Source organism: Populus nigra, chromosome 18 (assembly GCF_951802175.1).
Source record: "Populus nigra chromosome 18, ddPopNigr1.1, whole genome shotgun sequence".
In the NCBI taxonomy this organism is placed as follows: Eukaryota; Viridiplantae; Streptophyta; class Magnoliopsida; order Malpighiales; family Salicaceae; genus Populus; species Populus nigra.
Window position 1 is genome coordinate 10,930,041 of NC_084869.1, and position 25,213 is coordinate 10,955,253.

General features: G+C 34.5%; 4 protein-coding genes across 4 annotated transcripts; 1 reads left to right on the forward strand and 3 right to left on the reverse strand.

The window, feature by feature from the left end:
* Positions 1-3,362: 3,362 nt before the first annotated feature.
* On the forward strand, positions 3,363-4,923 carry LOC133678508 (uncharacterized). Its single transcript, XM_062100822.1, has 3 exons — positions 3,363-3,652; positions 3,716-3,808; positions 3,913-4,923. Exons 1-3 carry the CDS (start codon positions 3,587-3,589, stop codon positions 4,837-4,839), a joined length of 1,086 nt encoding a protein of 361 aa, XP_061956806.1. The 5' UTR covers positions 3,363-3,586; the 3' UTR covers positions 4,840-4,923.
* A 4,193-nt stretch (positions 4,924-9,116) lies between these two features.
* LOC133678613 (acetolactate synthase 2, chloroplastic-like) lies at positions 9,117-11,368 on the reverse strand. Its single transcript, XM_062100990.1, has one exon. It carries the CDS (start codon positions 11,244-11,246, stop codon positions 9,252-9,254), a length of 1,995 nt encoding a protein of 664 aa, XP_061956974.1. The 5' UTR covers positions 11,247-11,368; the 3' UTR covers positions 9,117-9,251.
* Positions 11,369-15,034: 3,666 nt separating this feature from the next.
* Positions 15,035-16,504, reverse strand: LOC133678268 (protein transport protein Sec61 subunit gamma-1). The gene is made up of 3 exons (XM_062100540.1): positions 16,265-16,504; positions 16,067-16,182; positions 15,035-15,262 (listed from the first exon to the last, which is right to left on the reverse strand). The coding sequence occupies exons 1-2, from the start codon at positions 16,356-16,358 to the stop codon at positions 16,067-16,069; spliced, it is 210 nt and encodes a 69-aa protein (XP_061956524.1). The 5' UTR covers positions 16,359-16,504; the 3' UTR covers positions 15,035-15,262.
* A 2,639-nt stretch (positions 16,505-19,143) lies between these two features.
* LOC133678897 (nuclear transcription factor Y subunit C-1-like) lies at positions 19,144-24,505 on the reverse strand. The gene is made up of 2 exons (XM_062101407.1): positions 23,643-24,505; positions 19,144-19,373 (listed from the first exon to the last, which is right to left on the reverse strand). Exons 1-2 carry the CDS (start codon positions 24,350-24,352, stop codon positions 19,370-19,372), a joined length of 714 nt encoding a protein of 237 aa, XP_061957391.1. The 5' UTR covers positions 24,353-24,505; the 3' UTR covers positions 19,144-19,369.
* Between the last annotated feature and the right edge of the window lie 708 nt (positions 24,506-25,213).

The window sequence follows — 25,213 nt, forward strand, 5'->3', positions numbered from 1 at the left end:
AGCAGCTTGTAGGCCTTCTTTGCAGGTGTCTGGTAGTCAACCTTGTAGATTTGAGCGGTGTTCCATTTTGCTCTGGCTGCATTTATTTTGTCAGGATCATCCTCTAGAAAGATTGTGATGCCACCTGATTTGAGATGATGGACAGTTTCATGTACTGGGGCTGTGCTCCAAAATTAAGGTGGTTGCAGGGGGCTTTACATTTAATGAGATCAGATAAAAGTTTATGTTCCTTATTTCTGTGAGAGTAGGTGCATTGGCAGAGATTTTCTGTTCTACTGTTTGACTGCTAGGTGTGTGAGATGCAACCTTGTCGCAGGCCATAGGAGTAGAACACATGAGTTGTAGAGTAGGAGGCAATGGAGGGGCAGAAGATGAGTAGTGATTGCAATTCTAATAAGTCAGAGGATGGAGATGCTTGATAAAATGAAGACAACAGCAGGTATAAGTTTTTTTTCCAGGAACTGCCATACTCTTATTTCCTTTGAAATATTTGCGGTCAACGGGTAGATTGAATTGTGATTGTGAGCTCGGAGGCGAAGACTTCACAAGAGTAGTAGCAAGAGAACAGTAATTCGGTACTTATCTGGGGGCATTTTTTTCCCTCTCCTAATCCTTTCCTCAAAACTCCTGCTACAATCACATCTCCTAGCAAGGTATCGAACTGCTGGTGGGTTCATTTTTTATTTTTATCAAGTTTGCTATCGTATTACTCTTCTTTAATATTATTTGAGTGAGGCAGGAGAAAAGGGTCTTCTGCTTCTGTTTCAAGTGTTACATTTTCTCTAATCGAGCTGTCAGCTTGTCACCTAATTGCTATGGTTAAGCGATGGAATTTACAAATCAAAGCTGCCCATATGTATAACTTGTGAAAAGAATAATGAGGGGTTGGTTTTCAAATCATTTTTTGGGGGATGTTGAGTTGGGTCTTTAAAGTTGTATGATGCTGGTTCAAAGACTCATCTTTGTCACTTTTCTCTATTTGGGCTCGTTTGGTGCTTGATATGAGTGAGATTGAAGGAGGCAAAGGTGTAGTTACTAATTTGTTGGAGGGTTTTTTTAAATCAATTTTTTTTTTTAGTTTAACATGGGTGTTCGGGTTAGCTTGCGTGTACCTCGACTAATTTCACGGGCCTTGAAGTTAACGATTATGTAAGCCTTCAGTGTCCATCATATGAGCAATTATAAGGTTCGAACTTGAAACTACAGAAGAAGCAAACCTTTTGATCCTAAATTTTTACCATTGAACTACTATTTAGATGGTTTTTTTTTCTAATCAATTTTGACTTTGTGGGACGCACCAATGATTTTGTATATATTAGGTTGTTCGTTCATGTGAAGGCCGGTGAAAATAGGATGTGTGCTTTTTGTATGCCAAATTCTAACTTGTCAATTCGATGCCAACATATCACAACCTAGTCATTATTTATTAACAAATCTTTAAACGCTGCCAGGAAATCACTGTGCAAAAAAAAAAAAGTATTTTATACTTGCATTTCATTTTCTTTTTGTTGAAAAACAAATATAAGTCAAATAGCTAGTAATATGTACTAAAAATGCCTAGGATAATCACCTTAGCAATTGTTTTATGTTTTTATTTTTTCTTTCAATTACATTCTTTTATAAATTAATTAATAGCTAGTAAACTATTTTGTCAAAATTTGTTGAGGATTAAAAAAATTCTATGATGGGATCGAAGTGAAAAATATGGAGAAATATAATATCTAATTTGAATTTCAGAAGCAAACTTTATTATGCTCTTAAAGTTTATTTATTTTTTATTTTTTATTTTTTCACTATCTGATAGGAAAGATGAGAGAGAAAATTACTGTATTTCGGTTGAAGAGACTGAAAGACGTTGATTGGAACTGATGCCCACTATAATCATTGTTAGTATTTATCAATTTTAACACATCTCACTGCATGGTATAAAAAAAAATTGTCGCCTTCAAGCTCAAGGTGGAAAAGCAAACAACAATGGTTAGAAAATTCGAAGGGAAAGAGAGTGGGGAGGGGGAATTTGTTTAAGTCTTGCAGTCCTTTTCAAGCTAAACTTCGAGAAAAGTCATATTCTAAATAACTCAATATCTGGGAAGATGAACTGCTTAAGGATTCATTAAATATGCATGGAGTCAAATGGAATGAAGAGAGTATTGTAATATTTAATTTTTCTTCAGTGGTATTCTTCAACAGAAACGGGGGACTGCGCATATGGCAGCAAATCTCGGCTAGCCTGGAAGCACAACATTTTCCACTGATTTCAAGTATAATCATGCAATTCGAGGAGATGCATCTATATATTATCTTAAGCTCAATTTGCAAATTATAATAAGCTTTTCTTAGTACTTTGTCTCTATGGAAGTATTCCTTTCAGGCATCTAAGGGCGGCATGTTCTACTTCTATACCGGATTGGAATAAACCTTGTTCTTGGTTTCTCCAGCACCATGTCTAGAAGGGCCTCCAAGATCCTGCAATTTTCTAGAACAGTTATTCATTTAATCCATATACGAGCACAGGATGTGGCTTAGCTGACTGGCACCTGGAGCAGTAGCAGAAGACTACTGCCGACAGTAACTTGGCTGATATCAATATGCTCACATTGCTGCTTAATGTTAACATACCGATTTCTAATCATATTATCGCCCTCAGGAATTAGGATAGCTACCTGCCATTAAAAAACGTTGTTGTTAAACAATGCCAAGTTCTGAAGAGGTTCATCAGAAACTTTTATAGAACTCAGCTACAATCCCTCTGCTGATTTACAAATTACAACAAGCTTGGCTTCGAAACAAGTTCTTAGGTTTAGGGCCTGCCTTCACACCAAAGAACTCGTGTAGTTCAACACAACCAAGTCCTTCCTTGTTAACTAATGGTTCTTAAATGGTCGCTTTCCATTGAATATTTAAAAATTTAGAGGCTGATGTTTCATCCCAATTGAATATATTTTTGCCGTTTGTTGCCACTCTAATATCATTTGAGAATTAAGTTTTTTTTTCTCCCTTCTGACTATTTATCCTCGAGTCGGATTGATAGAGGCGTGGAAGTCGAGCTAAATTAAAGGTATAATCAAGGTTTACTATATGCTAAATACTCATATTAACTAATGATCATATGGCATATACTAATCTTTTATAAGATTAAAAAACCATGGTTAGAATACAAACTAGAAACCATCAACTGTTGATGGTTACCAGTTTTGAGAACATTGCTCTTGTCATTGTCAGCATGCCTTTCGTTATCGTGACTTATTTTTATTTTCTTTAATAGCTGACATTCATATCCAAGCTTGCAACAAGAAATGTTTTAGTCAGTTTGGCTTGGTCTTCTCTTCAGAGCTGCCTCTAATTTCTTCTCCACCAAATCCCCTACTAGCTCCTTTTCCCACTGTGGTCACTTTCGGTTTCTTTTATGCTCCTACTCACTTCCTTTTTTGTTCTCAGAGGGTTTGACTTCTTTGGTTTCTCATTCTTAGGCTCCCTTGGTCCTTTCTTCCCATGAATCTCTTTCTTTCATAATTTTTTCTTACTGATACGTACAGCAGTAATTAAATTCCCTGTGGTGTTTTTGTCTCCCAACCCCCCCAATCCCATGGGTAGGAACAATGAAGGAGAGGTTCTTTACAGTGCAGGATCTAAGGTAAGTAACTTGTACTCTGTAACAAGTTGTCTAACCACAAAAAATGTTCAGGAATTCTAATTAAGGTTGACAAAAAACTAGGCCAGGATGGAAGGTCAAAAGAAAAAATCTCTTCTTGCATCTATAACCAAACCTGGAGTCGAAAATAGCAGACCAAGCAGTATGGTTGTGAAGGTATATTTCAATCTCTAAACAATCTAGATTATGTTTTTGTAGGGTTGTAATGCATAACTATCTAACTAGTTTTGGTTTTATGATTAAATTTGGGATGAAAACAGAAAGCACATACCGTAGTTCCTGCACATATCTTGGCAGAAGCCATATCAACAATTCGTGGTCTTGACCTCAGATGGTCAGGTCCGATAACAACAACAGAAATGCAATATGTTGAGCAGTATGTCTTGGCGAAATACCCCCAATACGCTGGCTTTATCGGAGAGAAGGTTGATCTATCTACTCTTTGTATCAACGAGGAGATTTCAGAGCCTTCACCTGACGACAAGAATAAGTCACCAAGGGCTAGTCCGAGAGAGGTCTCCATACCATCCATGGGAAGCAATCACCCTGACTTGGATAGAACCCAGTTAGAGCCATCAAGACTGCTTGATATTCTCACAGAGAAATCCTCATTTCCAGGGAGTTTCGTATCAATACCTGAAATTCAAGCTCAGCACAAAGTTCTGAGGCACTGTGGATTACTCGATAATGAGTATCTTGTCCTGTTCACTCAAAACTACAAAGATGCAATGATGTTAGTAGGGGAGAGCTACCCTTTCTTCAGAGGGAAATTCTACATGACTGCTATCGGGGAAGAAATGGATTATGTAAAGGAATTCGCCAGTTACAAGGAATCAAAAGTGATCCCGACACCAGAGAGTTGGTTGGATTTGAGAATCAAGGGATCACAGCTCAGCCAGTATTTTAGAAGGAAGTGTAAGCACAGCCCTAAGGGGCTATTCTCATACCCAGCTGATGTGCATGGAACTCGTTATTCGATGCATTGGGTATCAGAAGCCCATCGGAACTCATGGCATGTTCTGCTGGACGCAACTGCACTTGTTGTGGGAAAGGATAGGTTGAATCTTGCACTTCACAGACCTGACTTTGTGCTGTGCAGCCCTGACAATACCCCTACTAATCCTTCAACAATCACATGCCTTCTTGTTAGGAAGAGATCTTTTGATACAACAACAGCTTCTTCTTAGCTCAAAGATTAAGAAGAGGTTTTTGTTTGTGATTTTTGAGCATGCTTGGACTGGTTAATTAAGCAAAGTCAATACATGTTTTCACCTTGGTGTCTGAAATCGGTAATCTGATTTCGTTAATTATAACCTGTCATTGAATTATCCTTATCCTTCACTCGACGAATAATCCTAGATATCATTGAATAACCTTCACTCTTCGGAGGCGGAAGCATCTAAAAAAAGTCCACAACACCAAAACTAAAATTTCTATAATGGAAAAAAAATACTTGAGCTTTTTTTTCAGGAAGGTCCAAAGAAAAAATGCAGGCACAAATGCCCATCCTGTGTCAAAACTCTCTACAATCCCCATGCTTCTTTCTTTGTGCTGCCACTTGATTTCTTTGGATTTCTCTAAGTTTTGTTCACAAATGCGTACTGCTTTGTATTCAACTACGCATGGCCTTTCTTCTTCAAGTCCCCCTTTCACTACCACAACTCCCAGTCCTTTATTGTCTTCTTCATCTTTTAATTATGCCCATGCATAAACTAGCCGACTGTCATGCTTGCCATTTATTGTTCCAGGATTGTTATGCTATGGTTTTACTGAAATTCCATTTCCCATTGAAGCTTGCTTGTATTTACTTGACACTTCTTACCACCATTTCATTGAATGTGTTCCAAAAATGCTTTTTTCCCCCCTCAAAATTCCCAGCACTAATGCAAACTGTTGTGCTGGTGTCAAATCACATTCACTCTATGGTTATGAATCTGACAAAGCCAACCTAGAGAGTACTTGATTCTTACAATCCCTATATCAAAAGATCAGAAAGCATCAAGATTATGTGCCTGGTCTGTAGCGATCGAAGATTTCGATGACGATCGTTTCTTCTCGCAATCCTCGCTTGAAAAATATGACCAATCAAAGAATTTCTCTGAAAAATATGACTATCCTCTGTATCTGTCTGATCTCTTTGAAACCACGAAAGATGTGGAATCATCAAAACTAGAGCCCAGATCAACACCATCTTGAGAATCAAACTGGCCTGTCATGCCAATAACATCATCAAACTGCTGAAGAACCAACCCCACTCCCAAGCTCAGAACTCAGTGCAGACATGCCTAGACTGCTGCGCACAGCTGGACAGTCAAAAACTATACTTGTACCATCACGGCAATTCATGCCTTTCCAGAAACAAAATGTCCTGTAAATCAGCCAGTGCAGATACGGTACCAGCACCCCACCCCTGAGACATTTTCCTCTTTCAAACATAGCTGGAGGCAGGTTATCTACACACTGAAGTTCAAATATTTGGACCTTTTCAAAGAAACTAAACCCACGTTAAATTTTATTGACCTACAAGAACACACATGAAACATACAGGTCCCATTGTACAAACAGAACGTGAAACATACACGTACCAATGTATAAACAGGACATAGTAGGTGGTCAAAACAAGCACACCCCTACCTCGGAAAACCAGTCCTGCTTCTGTCAGCTGGCTCTTTCCGTTTTTACTACAGAGAGTTAGACCAGCAACACGTTTGAAGCTTCCTTAGCCATTTCCTATAAAGGACAATCACACCGCCTCTTTGACCTAATATTAGCTTAACAGATCTTTTAGTCCCAAAATTTCCACAAAAAAAACAAAAGAAAGAAAGAAAGGACAAGGAACAGAATGTTAGGAATATAAAAATTATCAAGACTCGATATTTATTACACTATTGCCATGATTTTCATTAATTCAGGGATCTCGACCTCTCCTGTCTTAATGTCAACCAAAAGGTGCTGATATCTTGTGTTGTGTGTGTGTGTACAAGATATTATGATCTCTGAACAACAACTCAAATCACAACCCAAATCTACTGTAATTTCAGAGCTTTGCATCATGTATATACACAATTCATAATATAGAAAACCAAAAGAAAGTTTCCAAGAAAGACAGAAGAAAATCACCGCCATCAAAACTTGGAGGATCTAGCTTGAGAAAACTGATCAGGTCAGTACCTTGAACTTGCGGGGGGTTCAAATGAGCAGCTTGATCCCCTTATTTCTTTTGTTTAGCCACAATATGAGCTAATTTCTGCACAACTTGAGTTACTCCATAAAATCCTTCAGCCAAAACATCCAATGATATACCTCCACTAGAGTTTTCTTCTTGTTCCTCATCCTTTGTTTGTTCTTTTCAAGATCTTTCCACTTCCACTTCCTGTACAGATTTTTCTGTGGACTTTTGACCTGGGTTCCTTCTTGAAAATGATCAATAGACTTGTCCTTTTTAACTTCTTTGGCACGTAAGGCAACTAATGACATGGTTTTTTTTTTTTTTAAATTTTAAACCTGTATGAAATACATAATTACAAAGAAAATGATTCTAAAGACATCATTTCACATAATACTCATGTAGAATATGTACGAATCAACAAGAACATTTCAAAATTTGGCAAACTCAATGCTCTCATAATTACTAGACAAAACCATGGCTCAAACTATAACATTTCTCAAACAAGAAATTCATATAACTCATATATACATATACAAAATATCATGATCTCTAAACAACAACTCAAATCACAATCCAAATCTATTGTAATTACAGAGCCTTACATCATGTTTATACACAATTCCCAATATGAAAAACCAAAAGAAAGTTTCCAAGAGAGACAAACGGCAAACGAGAACAAATTAATATATAACTCCTAGCCGCCAAGTGATTTTTCCCAGCTTTTAAATCTATAAGCCTCAAAGAAAATAATTGCGGAAAATGATGAGTGTCAACAACTTAGTGATTAACCAATATAATATATCCAACAGTGATAAAATCAAACATATTCACACACACACATAATGATTTAATTAGTAACTTTCATACCATTTCATGACCCATTACACCATATACATAATCCACCATCACACACCATGTACGAACTCATCACACAGTGTATAACCCAACATCACACCTTCCACAGTGTATCATCTTCCTTGAAAAATAGCGTGTATACATAGAGGATGTCAAGTTCGGCTTGTACGGCCCCATTTCCTTTCTTTCTTCTTCTCTCTCTTTTCTTTTTTATTCTCTTGATTTTCGCACATAACTCTCTCTAAAATTACGAAGTTGTCTTCATTTGTTTTTGGATGTCAACATTGGCTGGATTTAGTTTTAATTTATTTTAATCTTTTTATATTAAGTTGAATATGAATTATATTTCTAAATTATTTTTGGTTTGTTTACTATTATTTTATCTTGATATTATAACTCGGGTTATAAATTTGGTAGATTAATTTGAGTTGACTCAGTTTTTTATTTTTTTTAATTAATTTTATTTTTTAATTTTAGTATTCAGCATTATATTGTTTGAGAATTCATCTACTAATTTTTTTTTGTTTTTTATGAGGTTATCTTAATAACATAGTCTGGATCACAGGTTTTTCATTTTAACTCGAGTTTTTTTTGTTATTTTTTTTAATTTATTATTTTTTTTAAAATTAATTTTTTTTATTTTATCATTCAATATTTTATTAATTGAAGATTTAGCATCATAATTTATTTCAACTTGTTTTTTATAAGATTATCATCGTCTGACTTTGATCGTAAATTTAATAAGTTATTTTAAAATAATACAGATCTATTTAAGTAATTTTTAAAAAAATTATTATTCAAAATATTACGTTCTCATTATTCGGAGAAAAAGAGTTTCCCAATGTACATTGAATTTTGAATTCATAATTGCTAGAAAACAAACACTTTAGGAGTATATATATAATTTTTTAGCTAAAAAAAATGATTTGATCAGTGTAATAGTAATCTAGTTTTGTAATAAGAATCTATGTATTGATTCTTGTACCAAAATGCCAGGCCCCACACTGAAATATGTAATCAAATAAATATATTTAGTTGATCTTAGAGAGACCCATTTGCAGCATCTAAGAAGACAAACGTTGTGGACCGTTCTGCAGAAGCAACTCCTAAACGACTTTCATAAACTTGAACTGTCACAATATCATGGAGTAAAAAGTCACAGCCCAAAACCATGAATGAATCAAAACACGACTAAATTTGCACTAACAAGCAATTCAGGAGAATCAAGAGAAATCCTATCATCCTCCGAAGCCCTTCTTGTTTTTCCAAGACGGCAAGCTAACACCTTTGCACGAATTATTGGCGAATCGGATACACAACTAGCACCCTGATATCTTCAAATTTTCCTTTTTTTCTCCTGCAAGACAACTCATTTTATGCAACCTAGCCATTCTAGCCCTGCAATACATCATATGACTAGCCTACATATGCACAAGCTCATTGAAAAGTGCCCCTTTATTTAATATATAAAATCTCAACACAAGATTCAAATATAGGTCCACATAACAGACACAGCGTGGAATAACACAGAACATTCATATAATTTTTTGAAAACATATCTGTTGCAGAGGAAGATCAGTACTTCGTTCTTCCATCACCCTCAGTTATCACATCTTTAAAAGCCCCTCCACTTGGGATCATAGGCAAGACATGTTCTTGGTGGGGCACAATCACATCCAATAAGTATGGCCCGGGAGTGTTCAACATTTTTTGAATTGCTGCTCTAAGATCATCCTTTCTCGTGATGCGGGCAGCAGGTATTCCACAAGCTTCTGCAAACTTCAACATATTGGGGAAAATCTCAGACTCGTTCGATGGATTCCCCAAATATGTGTGAGCCCGGTTAGCTTTGTAGAATCGATCCTCCCACTGGACCACCATGCCCAAATGCTGATTGTTCAGAAGCATTATCTTGACAGGGAGATTCTCCACACGAATAGTGGCTAACTCTTGGATATTCATAATGAAGCTTCCATCACCATCAATGTCCACAACAATGGAATCAGGATTCGCAACAGCAGCTCCAATAGCAGCAGGCAATCCAAAACCCATCGCCCCCAACCCCCCTGATGTCAACCACTGCCTTGGTCTCTTATACTTGTAAAACTGAGCAGCCCACATTTGATGCTGCCCAACCCCAGTACTTATAATCGCATTCCCATCAGTCAACTCATCAAGAACCTGAATCGCATACTGAGGAGGAATTGCTTCTCCAAAAGTCTTAAAGCTCAATGGATACTTCACTTTCTGCTCATTCAACTCCTCTCTCCATACTGAGGAGGAATTGCTTCTCCAAAAGTCCATTTTCGCTCTAGCACCTCTGCTCTCCAAAATCTTGTTAATCCTTTGTAAAGCCACCTTGACATCCCCACAAACCGACACATGAGGCTGCTTGTTCTTCCCAATCTCAGCCGAATCAATATCAATATGCACAATTTTTGCCCTACTTGCAAAAGCCTCAAGCTTTCCTGTCACACGATCATCAAACCTCACACCAAAAGCAAGCAGCAAATCACTCTTATCCACAGCATAATTCGCATACACTGTTCCATGCATACCAAGCATTTGCAAAGACAGCTCATCCCCTACAGGGAATGCACCTAGACCCATCAAAGTACTCGCGACAGGAATCCCCGTCAACTCAACAAACCTCCTCAACTCCTCACTCGAATTCAAACACCCTCCACCCACATACAAAACTGGCTTCTTACTCTCCGAAATCAATCTCACGATCTGCTGTAAATGCAACTCATTCGGATTCCTTGGCAACCTCGACAGGTAACCAGGCAACTTCATAGGCACATCCCAATTAGGAACAGCCAATTGCTGCTGTATATCCTTTGGAACATCAATCAAAACAGGGCCAGGCCTGCCCGAGGAAGCCAAAAAGAAAGCTTCCTTAATAATCCTAGGAATATCATCAACATCAAGAACCAAATAATTATGTTTGGTAATGGACCTTGTTACCTCAACAATTGGTGTTTCTTGAAACGCATCAGTGCCTATCATTCGCCGCGGAACCTGGCCAGTAATGGCCACTATTGGGACGCTATCAAGCAGCGCGTCAGCCAATCCACTCACAAGATTCGTGGCGCCAGGACCTGACGTTGCAATACAAACGCCAGGCAAGCCTGAAGCACGAGCGTAGCCTTCAGCAGCGAAGACACCTCCTTGCTCGTGGCGCGGTAAGACATTTCGGATTTTATTAGATCTTGTGAGAGCTTGGTGAATCTCCAAGGAGGCCCCCCCAGGGTAAGCGAAGACATCAGTTACACCTTCGCGTTCGAGAGCTTCTACGAGGATGTCAGCGCCTTTTCGGGGTTCATCAGGGGCAAATCTGGGAAATGAGAATTTCTCGGTTGTCGGGGAGGAAGTTGTTGCGGTGGAAGAAATGGGTTTGGAGAGGGAGTTGGAGATGTGGAGAGAGCGGGTTTTTGTGTGGTTAAAGGTTGAAGGGAGGGTGAGTGTGAGTGTGGAAATGGGTAATGGGGCTTTGGAAGGGGAGGGGGGTCTGTAGATTGGTGCAGTGGAGGTAGAGGGGGCTGCTGCTACCGCCGCCATATTGGACATGGCAGAAGATAGAGAGAGACAGAGGACGTCGAGAGAGTTTCTGGCAGAGCGAGAGGAATACTATCGTGTGACTTGCGAGTGATTTAAAGAGGTCGGAAGTTTGAAAGGGTTGTGGACGGTGGAGAGTAGAGAGTGGAATTTGCTTTCCTGTCCAATTTAAATGAAATATTAATTTATGTATTAATAGAGGTTAAATTCATTTTTATATTAATTTTATTTGAAATTTTTAAATTTGGCCCGGTGATTAACTCGGACTAAAATTTTAGTCACGAGATTTAGATTGGATTACCAAGTCAACATCAAATTGTTTTTTTATATAAATCCAAACGATATTGTTTTGTTAAAAATAAATAAATAATCAACGAGTCGTAATTAAGTTTTTGACAAGCTCTTATCGGGTCAACCCAGGATTTTAGCCTGGTCAACCTAGATTTATTTTTATCTTTTTTTAACTCGGTTTGATTTTAGCCTCAAATTAGCCGAGTCACTAATCGATCCACTAGGCCGAGCCCATTCTTAAAACTATAATTTTAATAGAGCAATTTATATTAACATTAAATATTAGAAAGAATTTAATGAATTTTACTCGATATTAAATTTTATTAAAAATCTAAATTTATTTTACCATTATACTAATATCTTATACGATTAAATAATTTCTTTTATTGATATATAATATTCAATGTACTAAGGTTTATGTCTATGGAGTTATATAAAAATGTAGAAACCCATTAAAAAATATATTAAGAGAATTCGGCTTTTTTCATGTTAATATTTACAATAAAATAAATTTTTTTTTTTTTAAATTTCAATCTCATTTTGTTATTTAACTCTTTTGTGCTCTTAGTTCATGGGATAAAATTTTAAACTATAGTAGAAATAAAAAAAATAAAAAATGGGAGGACCATAATATAAAACATGGAAAAAATATGTAGTCAATCTTAAAATCCTCTAGAATTTTTATTTGGCACCAAAAATTCCTTTTATTTTATTTTATTTTCAGATCAATTTAAAAAAAAAATAGTAAGTAAAAAAAAAACAATGGAGAAAAGATAAAATTGTGGGTCGGCTAAGAAGTCCAAGAAAAAAGGGGGGGGGGGGGGGTTCTTTCCTTACCCGGGATTCATTCATGAGTCATGACTCGCCCTTGTTTTTTAGGAGACCCCACCAATCATGGTGACAAGAAGGGCCCACCTAGTCTGACCAAATTGACCTTTGTAACCTGGAGACAAAAATCCAACGCCGGGTTATATATATATATATCATTTATTTTTTTTTACCTTGGATGCATGCATTAAATATTTCTCTTCATTTTGTAATATGACTTGTCTTCCCATAGTTTTTCTTAATTATTTATGTACTGTGTTTTTTTGTTTAACAGTAAATAATATTTTCGAGCCAGCTTTCTTCTGGCTAGCTTGCACATCATTTAAGACTAAGTTCTATCGTTTGATGATCCTAAGGGTGTATCTCGACATTCAAACAAATGTAATAAAACCCTTCAATTGTTGTCAATAAGATTTCAAACCATAGTTATTAAACCTGTTATGAAAATTGACGTGGTAAAAAAAACAGTTTCAAGTTTTATGAGTTAATATGGATCAACTCGGGTTAATCTAAAAAAATTAAAAAATATATATTTTAAAATTTGTTTTCTTATATTAAAAAATATTATATTATTTAAAAAAAACAAAAAAAACACACATAAATCCCTAAAAATTTCCCTATCTCTACCAAAAGTGAAAACAAGCTGCCACCCTTTCTTCTTGCTCTTTCCCCTCCTTCAAGAGCACACCCCACCTAATTGATTGGAAGACGAGGAATTGGTCCTTATGAAAAGCATTGATTGTTCTAGAAGCGGCATAGCACCCATACAATTACCTTGTCATTACTAGATTTGGTCTAAAAACCAGAAGTTTGCTACCATGTCTCTTCAATGTATTCCAGAATGACTAGTGATTCATAGATAGCCTTACCCAGCTATCTCTCTTTCGACCAACTATTAGCAGCTACTAAAGATAGCAGCGTTCCTGACTCTCTCTCTTCGTCTTCATTGCTAACAGCAGCTCATTGTAGAGAACATGAAGAAATAAGAAGGGAAGCCGAAAGACATAAATCACATTTGAAGAAAAAAATCGGGTTTCGTCCCGGTCATGGGTTTGGCGGGTTTTGTCAGGTTGTTGCATCGGCCAGTTACTTATGAAACCCGGACCGGTCTAGCCACCGGGTCAGCTGGGTCCCGGGTCAACCTGCCGAGCTGGTCTGGGTTTAATAACTATGTTTCAAACTGTTCGGAGTGTAGTTGTTGTTGTTTTTTAAAGTGTTTTTCATTTGAAAATGCATCAAAATAATATTTTTTTTATTTTTTAAAAATTATTTTTGATATTAGTATATCAAAATGATCTGAAAACACTAAAAAAATATTAATTTAATGCAAAAAAATTTTAAAAATTTAAATTTTTTTAAAAATACTTTTTAAACGCTAAAATAAGTAGTGCCATCAAGAAATACAGCATGCCTTCTTAACCATCAAACCATTCCCTCGAAGTTTTTTTATAACTAGTTTTCATAGTTTTAAGAAACTAAATGAATTGCTTGAGAAATGATCAGTTTTTTCTCTCTTTTTTTTTTATATAGAAAACATACAAATATCATAAACAAAACATATAAGTAAGAAAAATAATACAAAGAAAATTGATATATTTAAAATAAAATTACTGAGGTTAGTTAATTTTTAAATATTTAAGGTTGTTAACTATTTAATAAAATATAAATTAATTATTATATATAAAACAAAAACAATTTAGATAGTTAAGTTTACTATAGAAGCTGAGAGCTGATATTTATTACTGCATGCTTTTCACCATAAGATTTATGAGTTGAAATGCTGTAATTCTGGATAATAAAATTGAATTTAATTTGCATAGGTTGGGCCTGTATTAATTTCTATTTTCTAGATAAAGAAAGCGTACCCATGCGTTCTTGGGAGCTGGGAGGCTCCGGGATCTCGCTAATGGTTCTTCACTTCATGAAAAAATTTCTTTAAGGTTACTGCCCTTTTGGACTCTACTAGTAGCATCAGGAACTGATTTTCTTTTTTCCTTTCCTTTCTTTCTATTGCCGAAATCCAAACTGATAAACTACACCTGAAGCAGGCTCCTGCCAGGAAAATCCCAGATGATCTTCGATATGTTTTGGTGACGAGTGTAAGAATTCCTTTTGTTTTATATATATATATATAAAATAAAACAAACTTTCGATATCTTTCCAATAAAATCCTAGATGATCTTGGATATGTTTCGGTGATGAGTACAAGCATTCCTTTGTTTTCTATCACTAAACAATACAACCTTATTTTCATATAAAAAAAAGTTATATTTTCATCTTCATCAACCAAATATATTTATATCCTGTTTTGAAACACTAACAAATCATAAACTAGCATTTATCGAATTTCTTGATGTTCATATTCTATGTTAAGAATGGGTATTCATTATCTAATATCTAATATTGTCCCCATATATTTTTAAAAACTTTTTTGGCTGAGCATTGCAAGTACCACGCTGTAAATTTAACGTTACAGAAGTCCAGATCATGACAACAAACAAGCGAACCAAAAAGAGACCATGATTGTAGTGTAGTTCTTTCCCGACTACTTAAACATGAGCTTGAATCTCTCCACATATTAGAAGAGAAGAGGTGAGACAACTAACTCTCATCCACTACAACATCGATAAGGAAAGGCATAAGAGCATAAGATCACACAAAGGGTCAAACAGACGCAGAGCTTAAAAGAATCATAAAGAGTTTTGATATCGATAATTTCCTCGTTTGTGGAATATCACAAACAAACAGATGCAGAGCCTAAAAGAATCATAAAAAGTTTTGATATTGGTAATTTCCTTGTTTGTGGAGTATTGCAAACAAATCAAAAAGAAAATTAAGCAAGCTAAAAGCTAAGCTTCCTCGTTAAAGATAAGTTTTTGATCAGATTGCCTCTTGATGATCCATACCACCTGCAATTTTAGAGGAAAGTAAAATCAGCTTTTGTTCAAAAACAATTCCAAAACAATTTAAATAAAGCCTAATAGAACCACATGACCATTCTCTAAAAACCAGAAGGCAAAATAAACATGGAAAATCAAGAAAATATTAAGTTTATAGAGATGGAGGCATGACCGCATTTCTATACATACTGCATAACAAAAAGACCAAAACAACTTGCATCATAGCAAAGAAAATAATCAAAGCCATTATCAAATCAAGAGCAAGAACAATTAAACAAACCATTATCAATAATGATACATGCATAAGCTATAGTAATTTTCAATAGTGACCCCAAAAGTATCAATGTACAATGACACAGCCACGAGTACATTGCAAACGAAAATAATCAAAACCATTATCAAAATCAAGAGTAGGAACAATTAAACAAACCACACCATTACTTGCAAATCATAGCAAACTCAATCTAATTGTGCAAACCATACAGACATAAACCATAATAATTTTCAATTTGTTAATTATGTATAAAACACAAACAGGTCTTAAATCTTCATCGACAATAGAACTAAATTCGATTATAAGATATCCCAATTGCTACAACTTCTCGATTCAATCATTATTTTCTAAAAATAACACCATTTAACCAAGTATAAACCTCATAATAATTATCCCAATTGCATTACATGATTAAAAAATCAAAACAATCAATCCGCCATGCATCATCATCAACAAATCTCTCAAAAAAATAAACAGTAAAAAAAATTAAAAATTCTATCAATAAAAACAAAAAATTGATACTGAAATCGAAACATTACCTAAGAAGCACCAACGATGATGTTATTAATTGGGATAAAAATCAACTTCACGAAGAACCCAACAAATCCCATAACCACGAATCCGATTGCAGTACGAGTCGCCACCTTCGTGAATTCTACAAAATATAAAACCAGAATTTTCAAAATCCCTAATTTTTTTTACTGCGACAATCCAATAATTAAAAAAAAAGTTATTACCTTTTTGATCGGGTTTGTGGCAGCGTTTGACGAGTCGGACGCTATCTTTAGCGAATTCTCTGAGAGGATCGACGACGGAATCTATGGCGTCCATTGTTGTTGAAGAGAAATAGGAGATCGAGGAACCCTCTATATATTTATTTGGGATTTTTTCTTCTTCCTTTTTGAAAGAGCAAAAAATATGAGAGAGAGAGAGAGCGAGAGTCTCTTATGACAATCGCTTTGCAGAAGGTACAGACACCGTTTTATTTCTACAAGTGTAACGCGGAAGAGGAGACTTTTCCTGGTCAAAGCTGGAAGGCAGATTTGATTTGATTTAATTTATTTATTTATTTATTTTATTAGATTGAAAAGTCTTTCATAAATAGAGTAAAATTAGATTTGTGTCCCACACTTTGCTTGGGCCGGGTAATTTTTTTTAATATAAAAAACTAAAAAAATAAAATAAAATTCTACTTATTGGTTTAATTAGTAATTTAATAAAAAAATACAATAATACTAAATAAATAAATAACAATGAAAAACATAAAATAAACAATCTGACTCTACCCAAATTATAAAACAACTTAATATTTAAAAGAAAAATTGAAAAAAATTAAAACAAAAAACAATAAAAAAAACTCAGTCAAACCAAGTTAATTCATAAATTTTATGACTATCAGCATAGAATTAAGATAATCTCATAAAAAAACACAAGAAAAAAAAAACTTGAGGGTCAAATCTTAATAAATTAAATGAGAACACGATAACTTAAAAAAAAATTGAAACTCAATTTCTAACAAATAAAATGTTGAATGACAAAAATTCAAAAAAAAAATTATAATTCAAAATAATATAAAAAAAAAACTCAATTCAAGCCCACCCAGATTAAGATGAAAAATCTTTGACCTGATTGTTATACCAAGGTGATTGCATTTGAAAGTAAATTGAATAAATCATGAAGTTTAATTATCAAATAATTTAATGTTGAAGGATGCAAATTAAAAAAATAATAAAAAAATATGAGTCAACTCAGATTACCCTACAAACTGCGACTATGAATATAAGATCAGGATAACCCCTTAGAAAAAAAAGAAAAAAAGTATGAATATCAATTTCTAATAAATCAAATGTTAAATGATGAAATTGAAATAAATGGTTTTTTAGGATAAAAAAAGCCAATTTGCCTTTGAAACTAGTGACTCTAATTATGAACTTGAAACTAACCCTATTGTAGCAAAAAAACATCTAAGTCAACTTGGGTTAATCAACAAACCCTGTGACCATGACCACACTATTATGATAACTCAATAGAAAAAAAAAATGAGAAAACAAAAATGTAGGAAGACCAATTTCAAATAAATTAAATGTTGAATGATTAAATTGAAATAAACCAATCTAAAAAAATAACAAAAAAAACCAAAAGTCAACTCACGTTAATCTTTAAAACTCTTAAAAGAAGGTAAATAATAATAAAATAAAACATTAGCTCAACAAGGGACTAACCAGAAAAAACATCTTAAACCTAGTCTAATCTCAAAACTCGCAACCCGTGAAATCCTTTATCTTGGTTCAATCAAGAAGTTTAATTCCTAACCAATTTAACTTCGAAGGACAAAATCATGAAAAAAATATCAATTTAAAAAACTTGTAAAAAAAAAAGATACTAATGAAAAGAATGACGATCAAAATTTTAGAAAAAAAACATTATGGATGATAAAATTATATATAAAAAACAATCTAAAAAACGATCCCAAAAAAATAAATAGCAATTAAAAGAATGAAGACCAAATCTAAAACATTAAAAAATGATAGGGGTTGAATTTAAAAAAAAAACAATTGAGATTTTATAGCTTATTCAAAATTTTAAAAAATAATAATCAAAAGAATAAAAACTAAATTTGAAAGATTAAAAAATAAAAGGGAGACATTAAAAAACATTTGTAATCTTATAACTTATTCAAAATAAAAAATAGTAATCAAAAGAACAAAAAACTAAATATAAAGAAAAAAAAATAATAAGGCTGGTTTTGAATCTTAAAAGGGCTAACACTGAACCTAAGAATGAGAAAGAAAAGAAAAATAAAAAAAAATGATAGTTGACACCATACCAAAGACCTACCTGGTCCACACGTAACAGCATTACATAGAGGATACAAAAACCTTTCAAACACTACCCTGAAAAGCATTATTTAATGACCGGAAAAGCATGAGGATTGTCCATGCACTGTACTTGCTAGTAGGTGTTTTTTAAAATAATATTTAATATACATCAATTACAAGAATACCCTTGAGTAACCTTTAATCTACAATGAATAAAAAAGCTATTGTAAGAGAGTTGTATTGATTTTATCTTTACGAGCATCAAAGAAAATATACTATTTTGTAAAAAATAAAAAGACCACAATACCCCTTAATAATAGACATTATATCTTTTTATTCTATGGTTAAATTAGTAAAATAAAAATAAAATGACTAATCTAATCTCATATAATTTATAAAAAATAATTTTGTCATTGTAAAAAAATCATCTTGCCGCCACCAATACCTAGTTCAAAGGTGTAATGGCTAAATTTTTTTTTTATCATTATCTTATTATAACCAATAATATTTTGTTCCCGGGATATTAGAATCTTCCCTTCCCTCCTTAGTTTTCTCTTAATGGTCGAGTTAGACTATAGTATTTTGAATAGCTAAATTATATTCCCTCACGAATTTTGTAGAGAAGAAAAGTTGTCAAATATATAATTCCGGAAGTAATGTATGGAGATTTATGGTTTATATAAAAGCGAAATCAAATTAAAGGTGAAAATCCCAGCAAAGATCTTCCTGGAGTGACATTCAAATGGTAGCATATGATGACATAGAACCATTCAAATCAGTAACAAATAGATAATAAATTAAGAAACTGAACATCAGATATAATCAGGCAAGTCAGCAGCAAATGTAGAGCTGCCATACAATGAAGTTAATAAGTTTTAAGAAGTCTCTAACAGCTAAGGAGAGCGTTCTTGAACAATAGCCAACAAGTAGACTCAGAGATCATATGCACTCAAATTCCAAGTAATATTAGTCAAGGTACATATTTGCCTTCTGTCATGCCACTAATCACTGCATCTGAGAAGCTTAACTGCAGGAAAAGAGCAAGGAAAAACAATTGGACGACATACAGAAAGCAATGGTAAGACATCATATGACATTGAAGGGGAAGAGGCCATTTCTCTTTCTTTCATTCATTGACTTGGTCACAAGTCACAACAATAGCCAGAAGAAGCTCCACAGATTGACTTGGTCACAAGTCACAACAATGGCCATTTCTCTTTCTTTCATGGTTAGTACTGTTAACTGAAACCTTAAGAAGTAAGAGTTTAACATAGAAGTCCCAAGGATCTTTGAGGATAAATAGAAGCATCCTGATATTCACATTGAAGAGTAATTTGGAGCCCTTTCATCCCATTAATTAACTAAAAATACTCTGCGCCTGTTGCTTTTATGAGGAGGGAGGATGATGAGGAACCAAGGAAATACAAGTTTATTTTGAGAGGAGAGAGAAATCACCCTAGCTTCAACACACATCACACATAAGGCATCTTCTTTGACAGTATACTTAGTTACTGCTAGCCATAAAAAAGGGTTGGTGTAGTGCACAGAAATGCACAAACAAGTGTTAAAGGGAAATAAATACAAATTTAGAAACATAATATATTCATTGGGTGCTAGCATGGAGAAAATGAAACAACAGCTCAGAGATATAGGACAAAATAGAAGAGTTTTTTTTTATGAAATACAGTTTTATGACAAACACCAACAGCAAGAAAGGAAACTAACCTGAAAATTCGTTATTAAGTTCTTCGAACATTATAGATCTTATGTGGTAAAACGAAAATGGAACTATTTATTCAAAGAAATCATAGTCAGCAAGATCAAAGAACTCAATAAATTAAAGAGACAACAGAGATTTTCTCAGGAAATTAAAACCTCTACAGAACAACCACCACACAAAAAGAAAGAGAACTAGAAAAAAAATCAGGCACTTCCACAGCAGGTAACAAAAGACAACCTAATGTTTATTCCAACTTGAGCAGAATCTAATTACAACAAACCTGGAAGTGAGATAGCATAGTCCCACACAGCACACCTCACATATAGAAAAGAGAACAAAAATAATCCTCGCTATAATTAACCATGTAAATCACTCACGAAATTCAGAATACAAACAAAAATCAATAGCTGGTAAAGTCACTCCACAAGTGTTGTACATGGACTTTACACCATCCTTTAAAGAATAACTCTCTTAATAGAAACCCCATCATGTACCGTTGATCAAAATCAATGACTATCAGGAGAGAGAAAAAACTGTCTCTAAGCCTAAACAGAGCCTTTGTTTGACAAGGGACAATCCTCATTCTTTGATCCTTTCTCTAAGACAGACATTCTAATCAAAATGATTTACATTGCACTCATATTAATAATAATAATAATAAAAAAACAACTTGAGCTTTTATAAATGATCATTTGACGGCTACATGGCATGTCTCCATTTGTCTCAAACCCGAACACTTCCCATGGAAACCATCAATGTCTACAGGCTTCTTAAGTTGCAGGTAGTATCCATTTGCTGTAGCCTAGAAGAGATTTAGGCAACTATAACACAACTATGACAGACTATTGTAAACTTTCTAGGCCCAGTCCTAGAGGCTAATCTCTAAATTTATTTGAAAGTATCCACCAAAGCTGTCCATTATCATAGACTGCAACCAACATAAATGAACAAAAGCAGCCAACAAGAAGCAACACCCTTATGTCCATGAGAAACAAATTATTGAAACAATGTCGATGAAAATCAAATATCATTTGGACAAAAATCAACTGCATTACACTCGGATAGGATAAAAAAATTGCTTCTTTACCATAGCCAATAAAAGATCAAAGAGCCATTACACCACTGTTCTCCTGCATGTACGAGGGTTTTATCCATTATGAATCACCAACCCTCTACAGATCACTTTTTTTCTGAGTTCATCTACAATATATTGATGATAACTGAAAACAGCTTAACAAGACACAAAATTCAAACTGCATAAGATGAAACCCAATAAAACATTGCCCTCAAATGACCCCAAAACATGACACAAAAGATTTTCTCTAAAAGAAACAGCCACAAAGACAGGTTTTTCTAGTTCATTAGAATGCACAAGCGTTTGTCAAAAGAAAAGAAATATACATGCCAGGAAATTTAAGCGCAAGCATGCGAAAGGTAAAAAGAAGTTCATAAACCGACCACATTTATTAATACTATGGTTTGGTTGGGTGATCTACGATGGGAATAAAATGGAACAACTGTTCAAAGATAGGACAAAATTGAGGACTGTCAACAAAATACAATTTTCAAGCAAACACCAATGGCAAGAAAGGCATCAATTTAAGACAAATTTGAGAAATTTTCTCATCTAATTCTTCGTACATGAATAACATGATCTATGGTAAGAAGTAAATGTAACCGATTATCCAGAAAAATCATAGTAGGACAACATTGTAGATTTTATGATGGCTATAGGGGTGCATTCAATTGTCAAAAAAGAGGATTTAGTTGAGTACCGAGGAGTCAAAGAATTTCAGCCAAAATACCAAATGAAAGTAGATCGCTTTTTTTTAATTCCCGAGGAAGTGTATATTTTACCCGAATCTTCTTCCCTGATGGTACGGAACAATAGTATCATTGGAGTCGATACACAAATCACTTTAAATACAAAAAGTCGAGTAGGGGGGTTGATCCGAATAGAGAGGAAAAAAAAATGGAACTTAAAATCTTTTCTGGAGATATCCATTTTCCGAGGGCGACAGATAAGATATCCCAATACAGTGGTATCTTGATACCACCAGGACCAGTAAAAACAAATTCTAAGGAGTCGAAAAAGGTGAAAAATTGGATCTATGTCCAACGGATCACACCTACCAAGAAAAAGTCTTTTGTTTTGGTTCGACCAGTACAAAAAAGACAAGAAAAATTCTTTGAAGATTTTCTAAGGAAAATAAAATTTTCATGCAACCAAAGAAGATAGACAAAAAACAGGCATTTTTGTCTTACGTAACTTGAGCAAGCTCCTGCTCGGACTCGGTGTGCCAAATAGCAAAAGACAGCCTAAAGTTTATTCCTTTTATAGAAATCCAAATAAAAAATTTACACGTGAAATGACATGGTCCCACAACAAGCACCACACATATAGCATCAAAGATAAGGATTAACCTCACTGATTTTAGAACAAGTATATACACTCGTCAAATTTTAGAGTACAAATGAAAAACTAATTGCTGGTATAGTTATTCCCACGTGTTAGCATACACCATACACCACCTGTATTTAAGAAAAACTCTTTCGATGGAAAATGTCCTTAAGCAGTGTGATCAAAATTAATGACAATCTGAACAAGCTTGTCTCTTTTTAATGTGTCAGCTCAGAGCTACATTAGATCAGGTAGGTTTTTTCATCCTTATAAAACATATAGAGTTTTTTCCTTTTTGACAAGGGGCACAATCCTCATTCTTCGACACTCTTCTAAGACACCCATTGCAATCAAAATGATTGACAGCGTGCCTGCATTGAGAATCAAACAACTCAAGCTCTCATCCCCATCAGTCCTATGACACGTTCTCCATTGTTACCTTGACCTCATACAATTCCTCATGGAGACCATTAATATGAATGGGATACTTAATAAATTGCAAACAAAGTCCATCTGTTGTGCCTATAGTGTATTTAGGAGATAACAACACAACTGTGATTGCTACTATATGCCTTTTCGGGCTCTAAAGGTTAACCTCTATTTATTAGAAACGATCCATCAAAAGTTTTCCATTGTCGTATGCTTGAACCAGCATAAACGAACAAAATCGCCTAGGTGCCCTCAAGAAGCAAACTTTGTAAGCACGAGCATGCAAAAGAAATCCTCAAAACAGCCAATGAAACTCAATAAACCCGGACTGCTTGAGCAAAAATCAACAGCATTCAACTCACATAGGCTAAAAGATTGCTTCTTTACGATAAAAGCGGAGATCAAACAGCCATTGAACCACTGCTTACACAAATCTACTATATTCTAAACCACTAATGTTGCTTGTTTTCTAGGTTTCACTATCTCATTTTCAAAAATAACTTAAAACAACAACCAGAGACATAACATTTAAACAACGGAATTTAACACCCCATAAAAGATTTGCCCAAATGACCCAGAAGCATCCCCTTCGCACAAAACCAGAAATCATCTCACACAACAACCTCGCTACAACAAAACTCACGCTCCAAATCGACAAAATAAGTACATAAAAAAATGAGAAACCTGTCACCAAAACAAGAAAAATAAGAAAACAAGACATTAAAAAGAAGAAGAAAGAGACATACCCTTGTCCATCAAGGTTCCCTTGTCCACCACTGGCACCACCACTCCCATAAGAACCATCCTCGGCGGCAGCTGTCTGCCAAACAGATTGCCATGCCTGAGAAGGTGGCTGAACATAAACCCCAGTGGCAGGATCCACAGCTGGCCTTCCAATCATCATCCCTCCAGCTGCAGCGGCAGGCTGTCCCATCGGAGGGTAATAATAAGGTACCCCACTAGCCGTAGCGCCGACAATTCCACCAAGACCAGCAGCTTCCTCTTTGATCTCATCTCTAGGTACAATATCAACCAAGAAATCAAAAATGTCAGTTCTGGTAATAGCAGCAGCAATGTCATTCTTCTGTAAAGTCCTTCTCTTGTTTTCCTCAGCATGAAGCCAAGAACGAATTGTCAGTTCTAAAATGAAAAGCTCACATGCTTTAGCAAACAAAATAGGTGCTTCAGCAGAGATCATGCGCACATCTTCATCAGCTTTCATGATTTTCTTGATTCTTGCTAGAGGGAGTTGATGGTTCTTGAAATCATTAACTTGTTCAATTTCTTGACGCTGGTAAGACCAAAACATTTGAAGTTGCTGCTGTTGTTGTTGAAGGAGGTGGTGGAATGGGGCTGAGGATGGTGCCCCTTGTGGTGGTGGCGGTGGAGTGGTGGTGGTGGAGTGTGGCGGGTATGCGGTGGATTGAGGCTGGTGATTGGTGTTGGTGTTGTCCATTGTTTTGTTGATCGGAGACAAAAGTAGTTTTGTTTTGTTTTGTTTTCGAGGGTTGGAGATGAAATGAATGGGGGAGATGATGAGATAAGGTGAAAGGGTTCAGTGTTTTGGGGCCGTGTGATTTGCTGATTTTTAGTGACTTTTTCTCGTGTTCTTGCTTGGATTCCCTTCTTTTTATTTATCACATAGATTATACCAATCAAATCCGGCCTAGTACAGCCGGTCGATTAATAATTTTTCCACGTGATTCATTCATTATTTTTATTTTAAATTAAATATAAAAGTTTTTTTGTTTTATTAAATAGTTAAATACCTTTAATCAAAATCTTAAATTTGTTAATTTTTTAAAATTTATCCTCATTATTTCTTCTTAAATTCTTTTGTGAAACTGATTTATCTTTTTAATTTAACTTTTTAATCCAAAATTATCTTTTTTTTATTTTTTTTAAATTTAATCTCTATTCTTTTTTTATTTTTATTATTACTATTCCAAAATTAATTACTTTTTTTTTAAAGTTTATCATTTTATTTGATCCTTACTAATTTGTTTTATTAATCAGATTTGATTAGATTAATTCTACTATATATTTAAAGAGCGTTTGGAAACGCGGATTAACCTGTGTTTTTAAAAAAATTAAATTTTTTTTATTAGAAATTAATTTTTTTATGTTTTTGATCGTTTTAATATGCTGATTTTAAAAATAATTTAAAAAAAAATAAAAAATATTATTTCAATGTATTTCAACATAAAAAATATTTTGAAAATAAACCATAACTACATTCTCAAACATGTTTTAATACGAACCCAACCTAAATCAAAAATGAAATAATCAAATCACAAAAACAACGTAACATGTGAAA

What these genes read in the sequence shown, in the direction of transcription:
- LOC133678508 (XM_062100822.1), top strand. Translation starts at nt 3,587, where the DNA reads ATGGGTAGGAACAATGAAGGAGAGGTTCTTTACAGTGCAGGATCTAAG. An exon ending in AGGTAAGTAACTTGTACTCT is followed by an intron (nt 3,653 to 3,715) that starts GTAACAAGTTGT and finishes ACAAAAAACTAG; the next exon opens with GCCAGGATGGAAGGTCAAAA. An exon ending in CAAGCAGTATGGTTGTGAAG is followed by an intron (nt 3,809 to 3,912) that starts GTATATTTCAAT and finishes GGATGAAAACAG; the next exon opens with AAAGCACATACCGTAGTTCC.
- LOC133678613 (XM_062100990.1), bottom strand. Translation starts at nt 11,246, where the DNA reads ATGTCCAATATGGCGGCGGTAGCAGCAGCCCCCTCTACCTCCACTGCA.
- LOC133678268 (XM_062100540.1), bottom strand. Translation starts at nt 16,358, where the DNA reads ATGGACGCCATAGATTCCGTCGTCGATCCTCTCAGAGAATTCGCTAAA. An exon ending in CCACAAACCCGATCAAAAAG is followed by an intron (nt 16,183 to 16,264) that starts GTAATAACTTTT and finishes TATATTTTGTAG; the next exon opens with AATTCACGAAGGTGGCGACT.
- LOC133678897 (XM_062101407.1), bottom strand. Translation starts at nt 24,352, where the DNA reads ATGGACAACACCAACACCAATCACCAGCCTCAATCCACCGCATACCCG.